Below are 20,796 nucleotides of genomic sequence, written 5' to 3' on the forward strand. Positions count from 1 at the left end.
AAATGGTGGCGAAGTCTCGCGCGACCTTTCCCGTCCTGGGAAAGGTCGCGCAAGACTTCAGCCGCCATTTTGAAAAATAAAATGGCGCCCAGAGCGGCGCGGAAACGGCGGCAATCGGTGGCAGGACTGCGCGGGGGCCGGCAGAAAGGCCTCCGCGGGCCGGATCCGGCCCGCGGGCCGTAGGTTGCCGACCCCTGGTTTAAGATCATGCCATGGCAGTTATGCCATGGTGTGAGGCTTTGGGAGCGGAGCCTGTGGCAAGTTGGTGCTAGCCACCCCAAGGCTTCAGTCCAATTAATTAAATCACCTGCCGCTGGTGTAGTGTGAAGTTTCTTGGTCATTTAGGGGCCAGATAGGAATTTTTGCTCTTTTTCACATTTTTCCCCTGGTGGAGCAGTGGTTAAATGCCTGTACTGCAGCCACTCACTCACAAACCCCAAGGTTGTGAGTTCAGTACCAGCCAGGGGCTCAATATCCACTCGGCCTTGCATCCTTCTGTAGGTCACTAAAATGAGTGCCCAGCTTGTTGGGGTTTATTGGCTTAAACATTAAAGTTTATTGCATGGGCCCTGAAACGGGCCCATTGCATTCCAAATTGGGAGCACACATGGCCGCGCACAGAACGGGATGGGGCTAGGAATGCATCTTAGTGGACAAGAGAATGTCGCCGCTGCCGCCAGGCGTTCCAATTGCGTCCTACATCCATTCCAGAAGGCGCGATTTCTGAGAACACTTTGGAACAGTTCTCAGAATTCATGCCCACTGGAACGGATGTAGGACGCGATTGGAACGCCCAGCAGCAGTGGCAGCATTTCCTTGTGCAGTAAGATGTGTTCCTAGCCCCATCCCATTCCATGCGTGCCCCTGTTCTGAAGTGCAACGGGCCTGTTTCAGGGCCCGTGTGACAAACTTCATTGTAAACTGCTGGGAGTGCTTAAGTGTACCTATAAGCGGTATAGAAATATACTTGCTATTGCTATTAATGTTTTTCACCTATCCAGTACCATGTCCAGTCGGCATATGGGAAATTGGCTTGGGCAGAGTCTAAATAGGAAACAATTTGACTTAACTACTTTGATTCTAATTTGGTGTACATAAATAATTGAACTGTATTTTGGCGAGCACCTTAGATGGAAGGGACATTTCTGGAACCACCTCTTTAGGCCTTGCGACCTGGGGGTGGCAGAAAGAAATTGCCCTTAGGTCTGGCTTGATTTTCGCAGGTTGGAAGAGGGACTTTCAGTTTAGACTTCCTCATGTGGGCCAGCCAATTAATAACCCAGCTTTGGTTTATCGTTGAGGGCTCAGCTGTTATCATCCAATTAAGCTGCAGAGGTGATCTAGAAAAGACACCTGCTGCAGCTTCTCCCACACTTGGTTATTCTTTGAATTGGCTGCATTTTTGTTAAAAAGTTAATAAATATATCAATTAATAAATGGCCCTGTTTTCATCCCAGTCTTGTCTCATTATTTCAGGGTTCTCTTTCCAATCTACCTTGTAGTTCTTTGTTCAAGGACAGCTGTTCCAAGGTGTGAGATGGAATGCCCAGGGAGACTGAAATGTTCTGCCACTGGTTTTTGTGTGTTCCCATTCCTAATGTCTGATTTATGTCCATTTATCCTCTGGCTCAGGTACTGGCCTGTTTGCCCAATGTAGAGTACTAAATAAATAAATAAGGTAAGCAAAAGTGACTTGTTAACATCACCGAAATCCATAAAAAGCAAATATGGCAGAATTTAAAGCACTGACACCATAGCCTACCTGTTAGAGCAATAAGCATAACACAGAAACTTTTAGTTTCAAACTTTGGTTTGGTCAGACAATATGTTTAATATTGTAAAATTTTGTTTCTCATTATTTCGAAAACATTAACTTTCTTATAAAAAAATTACAATAGAAGTGGTGGGTTTTTTAAGTGTGTGTGTGTGGAGAGAGAGAGAGAGAGATCTATAAGCCACTCTGAGCAAGTTACTACTTTACAGCCTCAGTGCTTTATCTCAGAAGAGCAGGATACAATCCTACACAGTCTAATCTGGGAGTAAATCCCACTGAAGTCAGTTAGATTTACGTCAGAGTAGCCTTGCACAGGATTGCTCAGTGGGAGCTCTTTAACATGTATACACAACTTTTCAAAATACTGGGAATAACTATGGCAACCACACAGTTGTTTCTGGGATGTTGTTTTTTATCTTGCAGGATCTATTAATGGAGTTCTCTTTTTCTGCTTTACTTCTTAACCTCATACCTGAGTCTTGCAAGATAGGCTACCTCATCTCCTGATTATAATGGTAAAAACCCGCAACTGGAAATCTGGTGACCTACACAAAATGGTTTACATAACACACTGGTATGACAGCCTTTTATATATGTGAACACTACTCTCATCTTCTCATCTCAATCTTCTTTCTATGAAATATGTTTTTCTATTTGTGGTCAAACTCAGATAATATACCGTAATCTGATCTTTAAAGAACAAGACATGTCACCTCCATTTAGTGCACCAAATCTCTGAATTTTATCATAATCTCTTGGTTGCACCACATTAACCCTGCAGAGATTTTCAAGAAACTTTATAGATTTTAAACAACTTGTCATATTATTTGTTGTTCTTTAATGGTTATGCTCTTCATGGCTTTTAATTTTATTGATAATTTAAATATATTTTCAAATTTTGTATGATGTATTTTTTAGCCATTTCTGTTTTAACTTTTATAAGGTTGAATCCTGGACTGAGAAAAAAGTGGACATTAATATAAGAGCAACAAATAATTAATTGTTCCCCGCCCCCTCAAGTTAATGGTCAACAAATGCTGGAAAAAACAAACAAATTTCTTAATATATTTAACAGGTACACCAATTAATATTTAAGTCAACAGCACATTTTTAGTCAGATCATCATTGTAAAAGGTTACTAAAGGTTGATGATAATTACTGCAAATCATATTCATCTCTTGATGTTGTGGGTTTTAAGATTTTCTTAATCATAGTTTGTATTTTATTTTTACTTTGCATCAATTTGTATTCATTAAATATCCTCAAAGAAGTCCCATATGAAGCAGTTGTAACATAGTTAATTACAACTAATGTCAGCACTGACACTCCAGCTGGAATGAAGCTTCAGGTCAATGAGATTCACTTGCATGAGAGCATATTTAGGTTTTTACTTTGCTGATAGCAGTATTTTAAACAATTTAGGACTGTTACAGACTGCCAAAATAAAGCTGCTTCGGGTCTCTTTGGAGGTATGCTGTTTAAATGATGCATGCATCCTAAGAATCCGGAAGATGCACCAAAGCTGTACTCCAGTGCTTAGGAATGGAGTGTGGATTTGGCGCAACCTCCGGACTCTTAGGACCCATGCATCATTTAAATAGCATACCTCCAAAGAGACCCGAATTAGCTTTATTTTGGCAGTCTGTAACAGGCCTAAGGTTCCTGCTGGCAGGAACCACTCTTCTCCAGACTTTCTAGCCTGGCCCTCATGGTGCTCCGGCCTGCTTCCCATATGAATTTTCAGAATGCTGAGAGATTTCACTTGACCATTTTGAGATAACGGATCATGGAACTACTGAGAAATTCTGAGGATGTCAAGAATACTGACTGTTCCATGTAAGACCTCTCAAACTGGTGATAGGAGGCAGACAACTCACTGGCCCAATGTGTATATGAACTATACATGTCAGAGCATGTATACATCCAGTTTGCCCAAAGGTACTCACATTAAGGTATGAAGATCTATCATGGGTTAGAGATATGTGTTTTACAGAATAACTGGAATTTCTCAGATGGGCCCAACAATCCCATCTCATATAAGCTCCTTTTAAGGTTGTGAGCTCTCCTCCCAATTCCCACAATATTGCAATATAGTTGGCATATTCTGATATATAGCTGAGGATACCATGGACAGCCAAAAAGCCAAACAAGTTGATGCTTCAACAGATCAATCCGGAAATACCCCAGAAGCCAAGATGATTAAATTGAGACTATCATACTTTGGTTGCATTGTGAGAAGGCACAACTTACTGGAAATTGGAAAAGACAATAATGGTGGGAAAGGTTAAGGTTAGAAGAAAGACAGGAAGACTGCACACCAGATGGCCAGATTCAATTAGGGAGGTCATAGACATGAGCCTGCAAAACTTAAGCAGAGCAATAGAAGACAGAGACCCTTGGAGATGTCTCATCCACAGAGTTGCCGTAAGCCGAGGTTGACCTGAAGGAAGTTAACAACAACAACAAATACTGTTTTGGCTGTACTGTATCCATATTTATATAGTTTTCACCATTGTCTGAAGACTGTGCACATTTCACAAACACATGCATTTTAGTTGTGTACAATTTTCCCCCACAGGGCTGAAGGGAAAAATGAAAAAGAATTTGATGTTTTTGATTTCCTTCCAATGAAGCAAACTGAAAGGCAAATGTGCACTTATTAATAGGGCTCTTGTTGTTTGTGTGTACTTTCAAGTTATTTCCAGCTTATGGTGACCCTAAGGCAACCCTATTGTGGGGTTTTCTTGGCATAATTTGTTCAGAGGTGGTTTGGCATTGCATTCCCTGAAGCTGAGAATATGTGACTTGCCCAAGGTCACCCACTGGATTTCATGGCCAAGCTGGGTCCCTGGTCTCCAGAGTCTCAGCCCAACATTCAAACCGCTTCACCACAGGATCACTGAATTATTTGTTTGTTTTTAAATCTGAGTCAGAGCAAATTCCCCCTTTCCTCAAAATATATTAGCTTTGTTACATTGGGCAGTGTCCTCAAAATGGTTGTGTGACTCAAATCAATCCATTTACAAAGTTAAGGGAACTATGGACCCTGGAGTAAACCAAGTGGCATTTTTTAAAAAGTGAACATGATCTTCTACTCTAACTCCCATCAGACTGTACCATGCCATTTTTTCCCTCTGGTTTCTGCTGCTTAGCTACTTTTATACCTTCAGCGAGGCAAGAGCAGAGTGCAATCTATGTGTCCCTGTGGAGTTCCCACACTTTGCTTCTGTTTATCTTTGGTGAATGGACTACAGGGCTGAGGGGAAAAAAATAAACCTTCCCTCTCTTAGAGGGAAAGCACTATGTCAAAACAATTTAGTAAGAGCACAGTAGAACCTCAAGAGATATGAACTAAAGCAAGCATCTCAGTTCTTTTATAGCTACAATGCTAGTTCAGGGTCTCAGAAAGCATGACAGCTAGAGTCATACTTCAGCTAGGACATAAATATTATATGAGATCTGCTGGAGGAATGAATGCAAGCAAACTACAAAGGAGAGAGATTGAAACAGAGTCAAAAGGTACTCTAGGCTCCAATGTGGCCAGCCTCTATGCTCTGAAAAGATGTCCCTAAACACAAACAGTACTTAACAGAAATTCAGTTTCTAGACATCCAGGTTCAACTCCCCGAGGAACCACTTCAATTTATTTTCTACTTAGAGATTTTCCAAGAATTTCTAACCGAAATCTGCTCTGCCACAACCGGGGCCTATCATGTTTTGTCATCCTCCAAAGGGAGTTAAAAAAACATTTGAATAAACATTTTTTAAAAAAACAACCAACCAAACAAGAAAGCTCCTTCAGTACATTCCACTTTTGAAGAAGAAAGTCAAGAACTGGAAGGATGCAATTTTGTGCCCTCTTCTATTAAAAAAAAAAAGCAGTTTGTGTTTTCTTTGCTAGATTGGACAAATAGCCAAGAGCTTAAATGAGAGAAGGCAGCCTCCAGTTTAGCATGTCCATCTTGAAACAACTTCAAGGTCTGACTCCAAGGAATGCTGATAATATACAAACCAAATAACCAAAGTCACTGAGAGTTAAGCCTCCTCAAAGTCATCTTCTCATCACCCCAGGTTTGAGGGTTAAATATTCTGCTTCAAGAAAATCCTTGTTAAGTCAATGTTCAATTAGTCACTCCAGTTATCTCAAATCAGGAAAACAGTATGAAGATGCCCTTTTAGTGCAACTATATCACTTCTAATGAGCAACATACAAACTGACAGCAAACAGCCTTAACTGATCAACAAATCCAATACCAACAAAAGTAGAAAGCAATAAAGCAGAACTGGTAATATGTGGCCCACCAGATGTTGTTGGATTGCAACTCCCAGCATTCCTCACCATTGGCTATACAGTGGGCCCCTGGTATCTGCTGGGTTTTGGTTCCAGGACCCTCCATGAATACCAAAATCCATGGATACTTGGGTCCCATTAAATACAACGGCACAGTAAGATGGTGTCCCTGGTATAAAATGGCAAAATCAAGGTTTGCTCTTGGGAATTTATATATTTTTAAAATATTTTTAACTGTGGATGCTTGAATCAGTGGATAAAAAAATGTGAATATAGAGGGCTGACTGTATTAGTTAAGGCTGCTTGAGATGCAGCCCAATAGCATCTGGAGAGCCACAAGGTTCCCATCCCTACAATAAACGTAAAGCTCCCCAACACATGTAGAAAACACTGTGCCCTGATTAACATCCTAAATCTGATGAAACATACTATATATAGGATTCCACTGCAAATCTCTCAGTGCTTATCCATTAGCAGATCATTACCCCGAATGCATGGGGATAATTGATCATTATTTTTCATGGTCACAGCATTTTTTGATGCTGAGGGGGCAGAAAGACTCCTTCCAAATGTATTCTTCAATTGGGGCTCTATCATTTGGATCTTGCAAAGGGTCAGACGGGGTGAAGATTTGCACATGCTTAGCATTATTCACCATGTACGGTCCATTAATGTAAATGTAAATTTAAGAACACATGTATGCCTTTAGATCTTTGACCTACAATCTGCTTTGCTACAGCAAATCTCATTCCTTTCAGTCATCCCAATGAGACTTTCACTGCCATACTTCTTTCAGGAACAGGATGACAGTCAAATATGTACTGAATTATTAAGATTTAACCTGTTTCGGAATGCTGCCTCTCTAATATGGACCTTCAAGTTCAAAAATGCTGTAATTCCAAAGGGTATATGCTTTTTGAAAGAAACTGGATGAATCAACAGAAGAAAAACAGCAGAAAAAAGAGCAAAAGAAACATGGGACTAAACAAAAGATGGAGAATAAAATGGATAATTTACAATGGCATCATGTAACTTAATTGTAAGCTAACCTGCTCACCTTCATTTCCAAAGGGAAAGATTGAAATAAAAGCCACACTGTGCTTTTATGAGAAAGGGCAGGGTTTAAATCAAATTAGTAGTCGCAATAATAAAAACAGAGATTCTGATAAAGGCAACAGGAATTGCACTCCTGAGAACAGATCTTTTAAACTAGGAGTAGGTAAAGTGCCAGCTTGTGAGATCTACTCTTTCCCAGTGGAATCCCAATATCCAATGCTCCAGCCAGATGCAAAATATTGGCAGAGAGGCATATTCTTGGGATAAGAATTTTAGCTGCCTATACAGGCCAAAATGTATTGAACTTTTTTCCAAAATAAAACCAGCCATCCACTGAGCAATTGGAGATGTGTCTTCCTATTTTGCTATAGATTCTATTGGGTGTTCTCCAGTTTTTGCCTTCTTTTTTGTCTCACAAAAAATCTTATCACAGTACCTATACTGATGTGCGGATAAATTTTGGGGTCAATTTTTTGACTAAAATTTCTAGACTTATACATGTATATACAGTACATGAATACTGGTTGGGGAGCCATTACTGCATGGATTACATGAATGACGGTACGGTTGTTATTACTGCAAAACATCTAAGATGCCTAGAAGAAAATGAATGTCCTTCATCTAGAAACAGCACTGCTCTGTATATCACATCTCTTTATTGTGACATTGCTTTTTTTTTAAACTAGTACTTAGTGCAAGGGACTGGAAGTCTACCAAACATTGATAGAATCATCCGTATCAAATCCACAGTCCATACAGTGAAAGCGGAATTCAACAAATTGGTAACTCATATCCTACTGGCCCATTTAAGCAAGCATGAATAAGTGTTGCTGGAGAAACAAAGCAAACTATACATTCTAAAGGCTAACAAAATATATAGTATTTTAAAATCCAGGAGAGTAACAAAAGATACAGATCAATGTAGGTGTTGTATTTTTCACAAGAAAACATAACAAAGTCTTATCAGCTCTGCAACTGCACAAGTCTGATAACCTATATATGGCACCACCTTGTCAGCTGTACTTGGGAGACTGTATCTAGAAAAATCACTCTCACACAGCAAGAATGAAGAGTTAGGCACTAGCAGTAAACTGAATTGGGGGAATCCAGGTCTATGCCATCTCTTTTTGCCCAAGAGGCAAAACAGACAAGGACTATGTACTGTATGCATACATCACACTAACCCATGGCTCATATCAGTCACAGTATGTTACATTTTTACCCAAACTGCCCTGAAAATGACCAAGCAAACTATATTTTGTATTCTGCATTCCTGCACTATTCTTTCCTTCACTCTTTTTGTCAGTTTCTGTTTCTGCTCAGCAACTGAAACCCATTGCATGATTTTGGGTAAGTCACACTCTCTAAACCTCAGAGGATGGCAATGGCAAACACTCTCTGAAGAAGCTTACCAAGAAAACACCGTGATAGGTTTGCCTCAAGGTCACCATAAGTCAGAAACAACTTGAAGGCATGCAAGAGCAACAACCAAGGAAACAAATCAGGGATGTACTAACAGTATGGTTTTGGATATAATAATAAGCCATAGTTTATATAAATCTGAGTTCATATGCCATTTACAAACATTGTCTTCTAATTATGGCTTGCAGCCAGCTAACTAACTATGGCTTGTTTGTGGTGACAGATTCAGACAGTCCAGGCCAGAATTTAATTCATCTTAACCTGATTTATAGTTACTTGCAAACTCAGCCAATGAAACAGAAATCACATTTGAGCTGCTAACGCTTGCAGGATTGTCCAGATACAACTGAACACACTCTATACTTCTGAACAAATTAACCCCAGCTCTTCATTACAATGCATGAGTCCAACATGCTCTCTCTAGAGTGGAAGAAGCACCTATCATGAAGAACGGTTGATAAACAGAATCCTTTTCTCAGTAAAGATTCTGGGCCAAATTTTGACAGCTGGTGGAAACAATGTGCATGCATAATGGGAAATAAACACTAAATACCAATTTTCTTTTTTATACACATACACATTGTTTTAAGATGCCCAATTAACACAGCACTGGAAGCAGTCTGTTCACGCATCTCACAAAGAGGAGATGAGGGAGTAAGCCTATGTCTCAACTACGCATTTCTGGCCAAATGTTTCCTCTATTTTAAAAAGGCAATATGTACCAGAAAGAGAGGTCTGGAGAAAGGTGCTAAATTGCCCCTAAGAATTTCCTTTAACATGTTTCTTTTTTATGCATAGGGATTTTTTTTTCAAATAAAGGATTATCACACAATGTATCCTCCTCCACTTGCAGTGGTACAATTTAAATGTAAAGTTTGCCACCTAAATAGCTATGTATGATAAACAGAACATGGCTGAGACATCCACCTAGTGGCACAGAAGATCAGGTTGTATTATGACACTTATAAAATTAATGCAGACACTGGTCGCCTTTTAGCTTCAGGGATGCCACTTGCTGGCTCTGAATAGCTGGCTGCACACATTTGGAATATGTTAAGATTTTTTGCTTGGGTTTTTGCTTTTCCTTCCAAGTCAACAGATATAAGGCCTGTGCCACAGGGACAAAGTCAATGAATGCCAATCAGACATCTCTTTCTTTCAAGAGATGGCAAGTCATGCCCTTTGCTTGTAGGTAGTGCAATGAGCAGGTAGAGTTGCTAGGTTGGCTGGGCAGGAAAATGAAAGCAGAGCAAATGGAAACACTACCAAAATGATAACATTTTGTTTGCTGTGGGGAAATTAATGCACTGCTATCGTGTAATGCTGTTTCAGAAGATTGACTGAGCAGGTGTGAGAAAATTAAGAGGTTATCCAGGTTATGATTATTTGTCAAGGGACTGAAGGAAGTCTAATTCCACCCAGTAAGTTAAACAGAATTCATGCAAGCATTCATGTTAAACAACCTTCTGACTTATTCATGTTAAGCTCTTTACAGAATCAATTAAGAGAGAGTTTTAAAAGCTTTTCCCCCACCACAGGAAAAAAAAATCTCCACTTCAACAGCTAGCATGATTAAACAGGTTGTGGTACTCCCTGCATTTAAATTATACTATATCTTGATGTTTCTGGATTGCTGTCATAAAGCTTTTTTATTAATTGTCCCAAACTTCAAGGCTTCCTTGATTTTTCCAGCACCTTAATATGAATTCTATTGTGTAAAGTGTAGTTAATCATACAAAGATATGTGAGAAGGGTTATGTTCTGGTTTTCATGCCACCCAATCAGCTATTTTATATAACATTGTGAACCAGTTCCACCAAGCACAAAAACTGAGGACACGTTTTTAGTGAAAACTAATGCATAGAAGCCCAGTAAGGTCTTGCAAACATTAAAAACAGAACTTTGGGGGGTGGGTTTAAGCTGGGAGATTTAAAACATACTTCACAAAGCTAATAGCAGGTAAGAATGGGAGCAGACATATCACAAAAAGGAAGTCTACAAAACTGCAGTGGAAATGGAAAACACATACACGCAAGGCATTCCTGTTTTGATTTTGTGGTAGGAAAAAGACAAGAGAATCAAGGGAAGTGGAAAGTAAACAATGATAAGACTTCAGGCAAGGTCAAAAGAATCTCTGTACTTCAAATGTCAGTCAACTTTCCATCCTTCTCCCATCCCAAGTCTCAAAAATATATCTGCCTTACCTTTGACAGAATAGGCTATACACACTCTAGTCATTTCTTCCTATAATACTCAGTTTAATTTCTTTTGCTTTTTTTTTAAAAAAACAAAATCTAAGGCTGCAGTCTGCAACATATTTCCAGGGGAGAAAGTCCCATTTAACTCCTCATGACTGACTTCTCAGCAAACATATCTAGGGCTGCGCCATATGAACACCATCCCTTGTGCATTTAATTTGGGATTAAATCCCACTGATCCCAGTGGAATGTACAAACATAGGATCTCCTTCCACTCAGAAGTGAGATGCAGAGAGCAGAGAAAGCAGATTTGGAGCGCTAAGCCTCAAAATAAGCAATATTAAGGCTGCAACGCTATGTCTATTGACCTAGGAGCAAGTCTCCTTGTATCTACATGTACTGACATGTATTACGTGGTTTACTATTGTCTACATAGATATTACTACATGGTTTACTACAGTCAACAGACCATGCAAAAGATCATTCTTTTAATAATCAAACTGTGATTCAGGCTGCAGAATCATAACACCAGGATGGTTTCAAGGTATATCAAAAAAGACACTGATGATGCATCCAGAACTACAGAAATAATCCATCTTGACATCATTTTAACTGCCATGCCTTGAGGCTATGGAATTGTGGGAAGTGTAGTTTGTTGTGGCAAACTATACTTCCCACAATTCCATAGCCTTGAGGCATGGCAGTTAAAGTAGCATGAAAATGGATTATTTCTGCAGTCTGGAAGCAGCCTGATTTCCACATATGGGCATGCAGATTTCCACTCTGAAGGACTGATTCTCCCCAATCACCCTACAGAAGAACAACAACTTGTTTCCCTGTGATGCACTCCCCCCTCTTTTCCTGATATATTGCCATAATTTGAAAATGTATTTTAGGGGATGAAGGAGGGAAAAGAAGAAGACAGGGAAAGAGGAAAGAAGGAGACAAGGAAAGGGAACAAACGCGTTTACTTTCTGACCAGAGAGAGAGAGAGAGAGAGGAGGGAGGGGATGACTTGCATCATTACTATTATTATTATCATCATCATCATCATCATCATCTTAAAGAGAAGGAAACCTGACAGTAGTGTCAACTGGAGAGAGGGCTGTTGTGTAATCGTCCCAGGAGCAACAGTGTTGTTCCAAAGCAAGGCAGCCAAGGACCCAGAGCCAACCCCAAGACACACACACACACACACAGCCTCAACCACCCGCAAGGCAAGAGGGAAAGTCCTTCCACCTGGGTGCTGATGGGTGCTGCAGCGCCCAGCCTTTGCAAATCCGCCCAGCCTCCCTGGGAAGGCGCCTTGTTGCAGCTCCTGAAATACACTGTAGCTCCTACCCAACATTGTAGCTTCGACATGACACACACAGACAGAGAGCGAAAGCGAGAGGCACCCACTCCTTCCCAGGGCCAAAAAAGTTTTAACTTCTCCAGCTTCCTCTGCAACTTCTTTCCCGCCCTTTCTTCCCTGTTTATTGGGGGGGGGGGCAGGCTGCTTGCATGGGCTCCAGCAGGTCCTGGATCCAAACCACTCCCTCCCAGTGCCCCCAGTGCCAAGGGGGCAAATGCCCCAGGACAGCTGCCTCAGTCTCCCGCCAAGAAAAACACAGACAGGCACAGCCTCAGGGGGAAAGGACCCTGGCTCCCTCCCTCTCTCTCTCTCTCCCCCTTCCCCAGGAGCCCCACTCACCAAGAGGGCCAGGGGCAGGACCCCCCACCGCCGCCTCCTCTTCCCTCCTCCCACAGCCATCCTTCCTCTGCTCCTGCTGCAAGCAACGCGCCTCGGCTCCAACTCCAGATGCTTTTGCTGCTGCTGCTGCTGCCACGTCTGGCTAAGCATGCGCAGTCCTTCAGCTTTGGGGGAATGGGGGGGGGAGAGAGAGAGAGAATATGTCCTGCTATGCTGGAGCAGAGCACAGAGGGGTGAGGTGCATGCTGGGAGTTGTAGTCTCTCCCTGGCACCGTGGGAGGCTACCTGGGGGCAGGTGAGGCCAGAGAAACAGGGTTGGGGGGGCCACCCCCCCACACACACACTCTTGTTAACACAATACCACTCCATGCAGGGCTTTATTTTTCTTTCCTCCCTTTTGTAACTAATGTAACACTAATTATGTTAAACAGACTAGCTGGGTGTGTTGCCTTTTTAACAAACAAAACTAAAATCCACAGTGATACCTTTATTGACCAACCAAAATGCACAATATACTTGTGCGAGCTTTCAGAGCTCCACAGGCTTCTCATCAGGCAAGATGTTACAAACCAAACAGGAAAGGAAAAAAACAATTGGAGATATTAGATGCCTGCATGTTGTTTCAGTCATTAGTAAAGAGGTATACTGGGGAGGATATACTGTATTTTGTGCCAGCAGGCTCCTCCTCTTCTGCCACGTGGCAATAGGGAGATTTTCAAAGTCCATTCGCATCCCAACAGGGACCCCTCTTTGCAATCCAATATGTCTCCTTCCAATGAGGTGACGGCCTCTTTGTTGGCAGAGAACAATGGATTCTTCAAGAACTCTCCATGTTTTTGCATCAGGAACATTTTTTTTGTTGTAGAGGTAAAACATGCAATTCAGTCCAAATTTAAGAAGAAGAAATGTTTTACCTTGCTTGAACTCCCAGTCCATAGGTAACTCTTTATGGGTCCTGCTGGAGCGAAATGCAGTATCTCACAATACAAGAAAACATTCAGGGGTTGCTGTGTTGGCCATAAACAATGCAAACAAAAATCTATCAGTGATACCTTTATGGCCAACTGAAATGCACAATATACCTGTTGCAATTTCAAAGCTATATGTTATTCATTTAATTTCTGCACTCCGTAGCCAGTAGCAAGTACACACGTCCCTCCACATTCACTGGGGTTAGGGGCACACAATCCCCGTGAACGTGGAAAAACCGCAAACACACAAAAACACTTTTGTTTTTCCTGAGGGAACACCTCTCTAGGATCTTGGTCCTCCAGTGCAAATTCTACCAGACATTGAGACATTGACAGAGAATACTGGCATGGAAGAGAGCGGGGGAATATATACTGTTAGTTGAGAGGAGGGGTGATTGCATGTTAATCTGGTATTGTTTTATGGGTTTTTCAGGTATGTGGCCTGTACTAGAAGGTTTCTCCTGACATTTTGCCAGCATCTGTGGCTGGCATTTCAGAGAATGCTTGCCTGGAAGGAGTGTTGGTTCACACATATAACATCCCAACCCTTTCCAGGCAAGCATTCTCTGAAGATGCCAGCCACAGATGCTGGCAAATGTCAGGAAGAACTCTTCTAGAACACAGCCACATAGCCCAAAAACCTCACAAAAAACTACAGAAATTTGATTCCTCAAGAGTCTATTCCCTCCGCAGGAAAATTTCCTGAGTATAATTCTTTCTTATGTGTGTGTATATAAACCCTGTTTAATACATACTGTAAGCGACCTTTGTGGATGTGGTTGAATTTGTAATGTATTCCAGTTCAGCTGTTTTTCTCTTCAACTTCCTTTGAATATTTTTTCCTGTTCCAGAAGGCATCTTGTAAGTCAAAGACTGTGTCCCTGGGGATGGTCAGTTTGACATTCTTATGCAGATTTTGTCCACTTATCATTGTGCAAAAAATTCCTGTTGTCCAATAAGCATGCAATAGCAATACATTTTATACCGTATCAGTGTGCTTAAGCACTCCCAAGCAGTTTACAATGTGTAGCTATTTGCCCCAACAAGCTGGTATCATTTTAGCGACCTTGGAAGGAGCCAGGCTGAGTTGACCCTGAGCCCCTGGCGGGACTGAACTCAGTGGTGCAGCAAGGCATTTAACCACTACTCCACCAGGCTCTTCTGAATCCCTTGGTACAGTTGTGAGATAAACCAACTAGCAAAATTAAATGATGCCTTTAAATGACATATCACAGGCACAACCTCAAGGCATTGCATAAGTGGGAGTAACACAGGGCTCAGTGGGGGTCAGAAACTCTACAGTGTGGCCATGGCCTCCTGGGTTTAGAGTCACCCAGTCAGTTACTCAGGGTATCACCCGCCTCCCCTCCCATCCCTCCTCCAATATACCACACCATACAGGATCCTGAGTCGTGTTTTTTTTGTTTTTGTTTGTTTTTACTAATGTTACTGCATCTCACTCAATATCATGGCAATAGTCTGACATTAACAGCCAGCACAATATTAAAATTAGCCCTTAAATAACAATACCTTAGCACAGCCACGTGCATTGACTTAGGCATAGTTTCACGTGGTTGAATAAAAATGTGGTAAAAGGTGAGGCTTTTAAATAAATTTTTAAAATATTATTTATTTATTTTTATTATTTTGAAAACTGGGGCCTCTCCTTTCTCTCCAGCTGTATCTCATCCCACTCATACCATCTTTTCAGCATTTTAATGGACTAGGGAATGCCCAGATCTTTTGAGCCACAGAGAGAGTCTGAGGAGCAGAGTGTCAACTGGTGGTTGCACCCCCTCATGAGTCATGACAAACTGGGGGCAGCTAGGGAGGAGCAGGCCTTGGGGAAAAGGCAGGAGGCAGACTAGACCAGGGGAGTCCTCCTCTGTGCTCCATGCAGAGGGGATCAGCTAAGGAATTAATTAGTTAACTGATTAATTAATTGCAGATGGCTCAACTTGTTGTAGTCTTTTTAGTGCTCAGTTGGAGCGGCAGAGTGCTATTTAGAGTTTTTTTCAGTACTATTTCTAAGGTGTGTGGGTATGTGCTTCCACATCACCTGTTGATTTATGAAGACCTCAGCTATCAATGTCAGATATCTGCACTGCAGATATAATCCAGGTTAATAACCGCTTTAACTGCCATGGCTGAATGCTATGGGATTCTGGGGATTCTAATTTGTTGTGACACTAGAGTTCTCAAAAAGAGAAGGCTAAATGTCTCACAAAACTACAATTTCTAGAATTCCATAACAATGAGCCATGGCAGTTAAAGTGGTGTCAACCTGGATTATTTCTGCAGTGCCAACACATCTTTATGAATTTTGATGGGGTTTTCTTAGGATACTCAGAGGTGGTTTTGGCAATTTCTTCTTCTGAAATATAGCCTACAGTAACTGGTATACAACAGAGTTCTAACCAGGGCTGATTCTTTGCTTAGCTTCCAGGTTCAGAGGGGATTTGGTGCCTTTAGAATTGTGGCATCACTTGGATTGACATCACCTGGTGCAGTAACTCATGGGAGTTATTCATATGGTGAAAATAATCCAGGTAGAATCTGGGTTGAATCTTTGTTGTTCACATGCATTTTGAATGCATCCAATTTAGTTTTGGGGGGAACTGCCAAAAAAAACCCCATTTAATCTGGGGTAATCAATGTCAGATTTTTTAGTTTTTCTAAAAGATTTGAATTCTTGGATGTCTGAATAACTGATGCAAATAAACTTGAGTAAAAATGAGATATACAAATCTGCATGCCTTGAAATTCTTTAAATATATCCTTATCATTGACTCCATCTTTATTTGAGTGCTGACATGTATCAGCAATCGAACCCGCAGAGATGTACATAGATGTGGTTCCATAGTGTGAACAACAAACACAGAATGCATGAGTAAGACTATTTGATAACTTCACTAAAAAAATGTGAATAATGTCAGCCCCCCATTGACCTCCTCCCATACTACACCATACAGAATCCTTTGCAATGTTTTTGTACTAATGTTACTTATACATCATAATTCCTGTATATCACTGAATGTAAAGATAGTTATGACATAAATAAAATTAAAATTGTATCTTTAAATTATAATATAATTATAATATCACCCAAGCTTAGGGTGTTAGTTAGTGCAGCTCACACTCCCCGCACTCTCCCCTAGTGATACCCCACTTTAGAATAGTGGTTCCCAACCTTTTCTATGCTCTACACCCCTAGGAAATGTTTGGTTAATGTTTGCACCCCTCCAAAAGTAGTATCACGTTTGAAGACGAAGAAATCTGATGTTTAATTTCTGAACCACATAAAATAATGTGGGTGAACAAATTGAACTTTAAAGCTAAGCTTTTAACTCAGTGCATAAAATGCAAATCTCAGTGGAGTAATTAGATTCTAACTTATTCATAAAAAATTGAGTGATGACTTGTGACTTGTCACTCAAGAGCACATGTCACTCTTTGTCACACCCACTGAAACTCCATCTCACACCTCCTGGGGGTGTGAACACTCCAGGCTGGGAACCCCTGCTTCAGAGTATTTAGACATTTATAAGGTTAACATTACGAGGGGTAATTTTCTCCGTCATGTTTGTGTAAATGGATTGCCTTGCAAACTGCTTGTTTGTTAAATCTTGTCCATGAGGATTTATCTTGATTTGTCATCTATTATAATTTTCCTATCAACTATTCTGATCTGTTCTTCACATTTTCAAAAATATTCCAATAGCAGCTTCTTGGTAATTTCATTTCACCTTGTTGCTGTTAGGTACACTTGACTAAACTGACGGTGACCTATTCTGTTAGCATAGTCCACTGCTGAGAACCCCATCAAAGGAAGACCATCCAGATTTCTTTTTAAAAGTGCCTTTCTCAAACACATACAGAGCTCCACAATAACTAATTGCCTGTGTGCTATGGGAGAACACTATATCATTAATAACAGACAAGCCATGTTGCACCTCAGACCCATAGAGCATACACTGATGCTCCCTATAAATATAGCAATGAATATTCTGGCTTGTGTTTAAGGCCAGACAGTCAGTTGGTTGATTCAGCCCACCAGCAGTGGTCCATGTAACCATGCAGCTCTCCAGTTCAATCCCAGCAATTCAGAGTTCTGCAGAACCTTACATGGAGTTGTGCAAGAACACAATACAGAAATATCAACTTCCACAGGTTTTCCACAAACCCAAGGCACTTGTTTCACTAGTGAGATTCTGACATTTACTTTACCCAGTATTTAATTGACAAGAATACACTCTGTTCACTACAGGTGGGACTTATGAATCTTTAGTGTGGTGTAGGGGTTTAAGCATTGGACTACAACTCTGGGGATCAAGGTTCAAATCCTTGCTTGGCTATGGAAACCCACTGGGTATCCTAGGGCAAGTCACACAATCTCAGCCTCAGAAGATAACAATAACAATCCCACTCTGGAGAAACTTACCAAGAAAACCCTCTGAGATGTTCATCTTAGGGTCACTATACATCAGAAATGACTTGAAGGTACACAGCAACAGAGTGCGATGCCATACTTACCTACTCAGGAATAGGTCCCCCTCATTTATACTGTCACTCTGAGCATATAAAATTGCAGCCTACATTTCTCTTGAACAGGATGGTTAAAATCTTAATAGAAAGCAGGTGTCGGTTACCCCTTTGAGTCCCATTTGGGGGGGGGGTATAAATCAAATCAATCAACAGATGTGTCTGGAGCAGAGATTCAAATTCACATTAGTAAATGTAAGCATAGAACCAAACAAGAAGATTATTAAGTATTTGTTAGTCATTGTCATATTCAATATGCATCAATTATCTATGTATTTTCATTGCTAGGCCACCTAAAAGTTAAGGTTAAGCACAAATTGCAGTGCTACGAAATAAGAGCATATAAATCACTAATTCAAATTATGTTTTAAGAAGCATGAATAAGATTTTGCTTAAATAATACTAGTGCTTTATGAGTCTCGAGGGGGCCCACGTTGTACAGGAATGCAGCAGTTGTCAAGGATATGTCTCTATGTAACTGTGCATGACTAACATCGTTGAGTCACACCCAATATCCACTAGAGTGTTTTAAATAGTTCAAACAGCAAGATACTAAGCAGATTTATATGTAATTAAATCCTCTCAATTTTAACTTAGTTTACTTTTAACAGAGTTCATGAAGGTTACTTTTTTAAAAAGATTACAACATGTAGAATCATGCAGCCAGCATGAACTGTGGCCGAAAAACTTGTAGTCCAAACTTGTAGTCTCATGCTTACTGAGAAACTAAATGCAACAAGACTGACTGACGTCTGAATAAACATAGCTAGGATCAGATTGTTAGAATACAAGTCTCTCTCCTACTCAGTAGACCCTTCTTCACAAGGAAATCCGGCAATAAACCAACAACAAGTGCTTCACACAAGGCCCACTGCAGCTTTTGCTCTTGAAGTCCAGAGGGTGAAGAAGGAGAATTTTCAATTGAATAACCAGAGTTTAGAGAGTGGCTATCAGATAAAGTGACTACAGTGGGCCCTTGGTGTCTGCCAAGGTTTGATTCCAGGCCCCCCCCCCCCCCCCCGTGGATATCAAAATCCATGGATGCTCGAGTTCCATTCGTTATAATGGCATAGTAAATTGGTGCCCCTTATATAAAAAGGCAAAGGTGCGTTACAGACCGCTGGATTGCGGCGGTCTGCTGCTGCCGCCGGTTGCTGCATCTGGGAACTGCAGCAGCCAAACAGCATGTTTCCCGGACGCAGCAAAGAAGGAGCGCGAAAATCGCGCTCCTTCTTGTAGCTCGGAAGAGACACCGCGAGGCACTAATCGCGCACTCGCGGCGTCACTTCCGCTGTGTGATGTGCAGATGCAGAGTGTCCGTTACATCAAAATGGCGGCAGCTGTGTAGAACGGCCGCCGCCATTTGTTATGGACTCAGTCCATGCTAGGGTTAGGGGCATCTGGAAGAGACGCCCCTTTCTAACCCTAGCACGGACTGAGTCCATCCTAGGGTGCCCGTTTGTAACGGGCCAATATCAAGGTTTGCCGATGGACATTTGTATATTTTTGAAGTACAGTTGGCCCTCCGCTCTTGCGGGGGATCTGTTCTGGACACACACACACACCCCGCGAAAATGGAGGCTCACGCTTATTCAGGCTTCATAGGCTTGAATGAAGTGTGGCCCTGGGTGTGCGTGCCATTACAATTAGCAGAGGCCGCCCCTCAGCGCATATTCAAGAACGCGGATCTGAGATGGGTGACTGTATTTTAAATCTGTGGATGCTTGAATCCATGGATAAATAATCTGTGGATAAGGAGGGCTAACTGTGTGACAGTGAATTACAGTTGGCCCTCCACATTTGTGGTTTTGACTTTTGTGTGTGTGTGGTTTTGACTTTTGCAGATTTGATTATTTGTGGTTTTGATTAATATGATGTCTCTAGGAATTTCTAGGTCCACCAGTGTAACTCTGCCAGAAGCTGACCATAGAGTTGTGCTGGAGAAACTAGAACTTCTTAGAGAAACTACTTCTCTAGGCATTTGTAGGTCCTCCAGCATGATTCTCTGATCAACTTCTGGTAGATGTTGACCATAGAGTCACACTGGTGGATCTGGAGAGAGATGTTGTTGGGTTTTTTTTGGGGGGGGGGTTGTTTGTTTGTTTGTTTTTTGTAGTTTTTCCACATTCACAGCAGTCCTTCATCCCTAGCCCCACTTTGATCTGTGTGATGTAGTGGTCTGAGCACTGAACTAGGACTCTGGAAGACAGGATTCAAATCCCTGCTCAGCCATGCAAATCCACTGGGTAACCTTGAGCAAGTCCAACTCTCTTAGCTCGAGAGGAATGCAAAGACAAACCCCCTCTGATCAAATCATGCCAAGAAACCCACATGGTAGGTTTGTCTTAGGGCTGACATACATTTGAAATGACCTAAAGGCAAGAAGCCATGGGATTATAGTGGTTTCTTTCTTATTATGTATTGCTGGAGACCTTCTAAATGAGAGACCTCCCAAACACCCTGTTAAGATCTTGCAGATTCAGAGCTGTGGCTTCTTTTAATGAGTCTATCCACCCATAATGCAATCTTTCTCTTCACTTGCTGTCTTCTACCTCACCAAGGTGGAATTACTGTAATGAGTCATGTCATTTCATGTCCAAAGTATGATAGCCTCAGCTTAGTCATTTGGGCTTCTAGAGAGAGTACAGGGTCTATTTGCTCTCAGATCCACATAATCAAATACTCTGTAGTTCTTGTTAAAGTCCCACATCTTCCCACAAAGTCCAGGTAAGGCAGGATTCCAGCATTCCCAAATAAGTGTATTTAGGATTGCAGCCACTACTGAGATAATATCTGGTAAGAATGGAGGCATTATTTTATTGTTGCTTTTGAGGTCTATATGTGTTTGT

The 20,796-nt window shown here is 41.3% G+C and overlaps 2 protein-coding genes across 3 annotated transcripts in view; both read right to left on the bottom strand.

Moving 5' to 3' along the window:
* PDIA5 (protein disulfide isomerase family A member 5) overlaps positions 1 to 12,564 on the bottom strand; it is a 213,893-nt gene extending 201,329 nt beyond the window's left edge. Inside the window, exon 1 of the mRNA XM_042445080.1 lies at positions 12,435 to 12,564. Coding sequence (XP_042301014.1) covers positions 12,435 to 12,494 — 60 coding nt within the window. The 5' untranslated portion in view covers positions 12,495 to 12,564. The remainder of the gene's footprint in view (positions 1 to 12,434) is intronic.
* The window catches only part of SEC22A (SEC22 homolog A, vesicle trafficking protein), a 1,054,631-nt gene that overhangs the window by 293,467 nt on the left and 740,368 nt on the right, over positions 1 to 20,796 (bottom strand). The gene's annotated exons all lie outside the window — the stretch shown is intronic.

Source organism: Sceloporus undulatus, chromosome 1, assembly GCF_019175285.1.
Source record: "Sceloporus undulatus isolate JIND9_A2432 ecotype Alabama chromosome 1, SceUnd_v1.1, whole genome shotgun sequence".
Classification (NCBI taxonomy): domain Eukaryota; kingdom Metazoa; phylum Chordata; class Lepidosauria; order Squamata; family Phrynosomatidae; genus Sceloporus; species Sceloporus undulatus.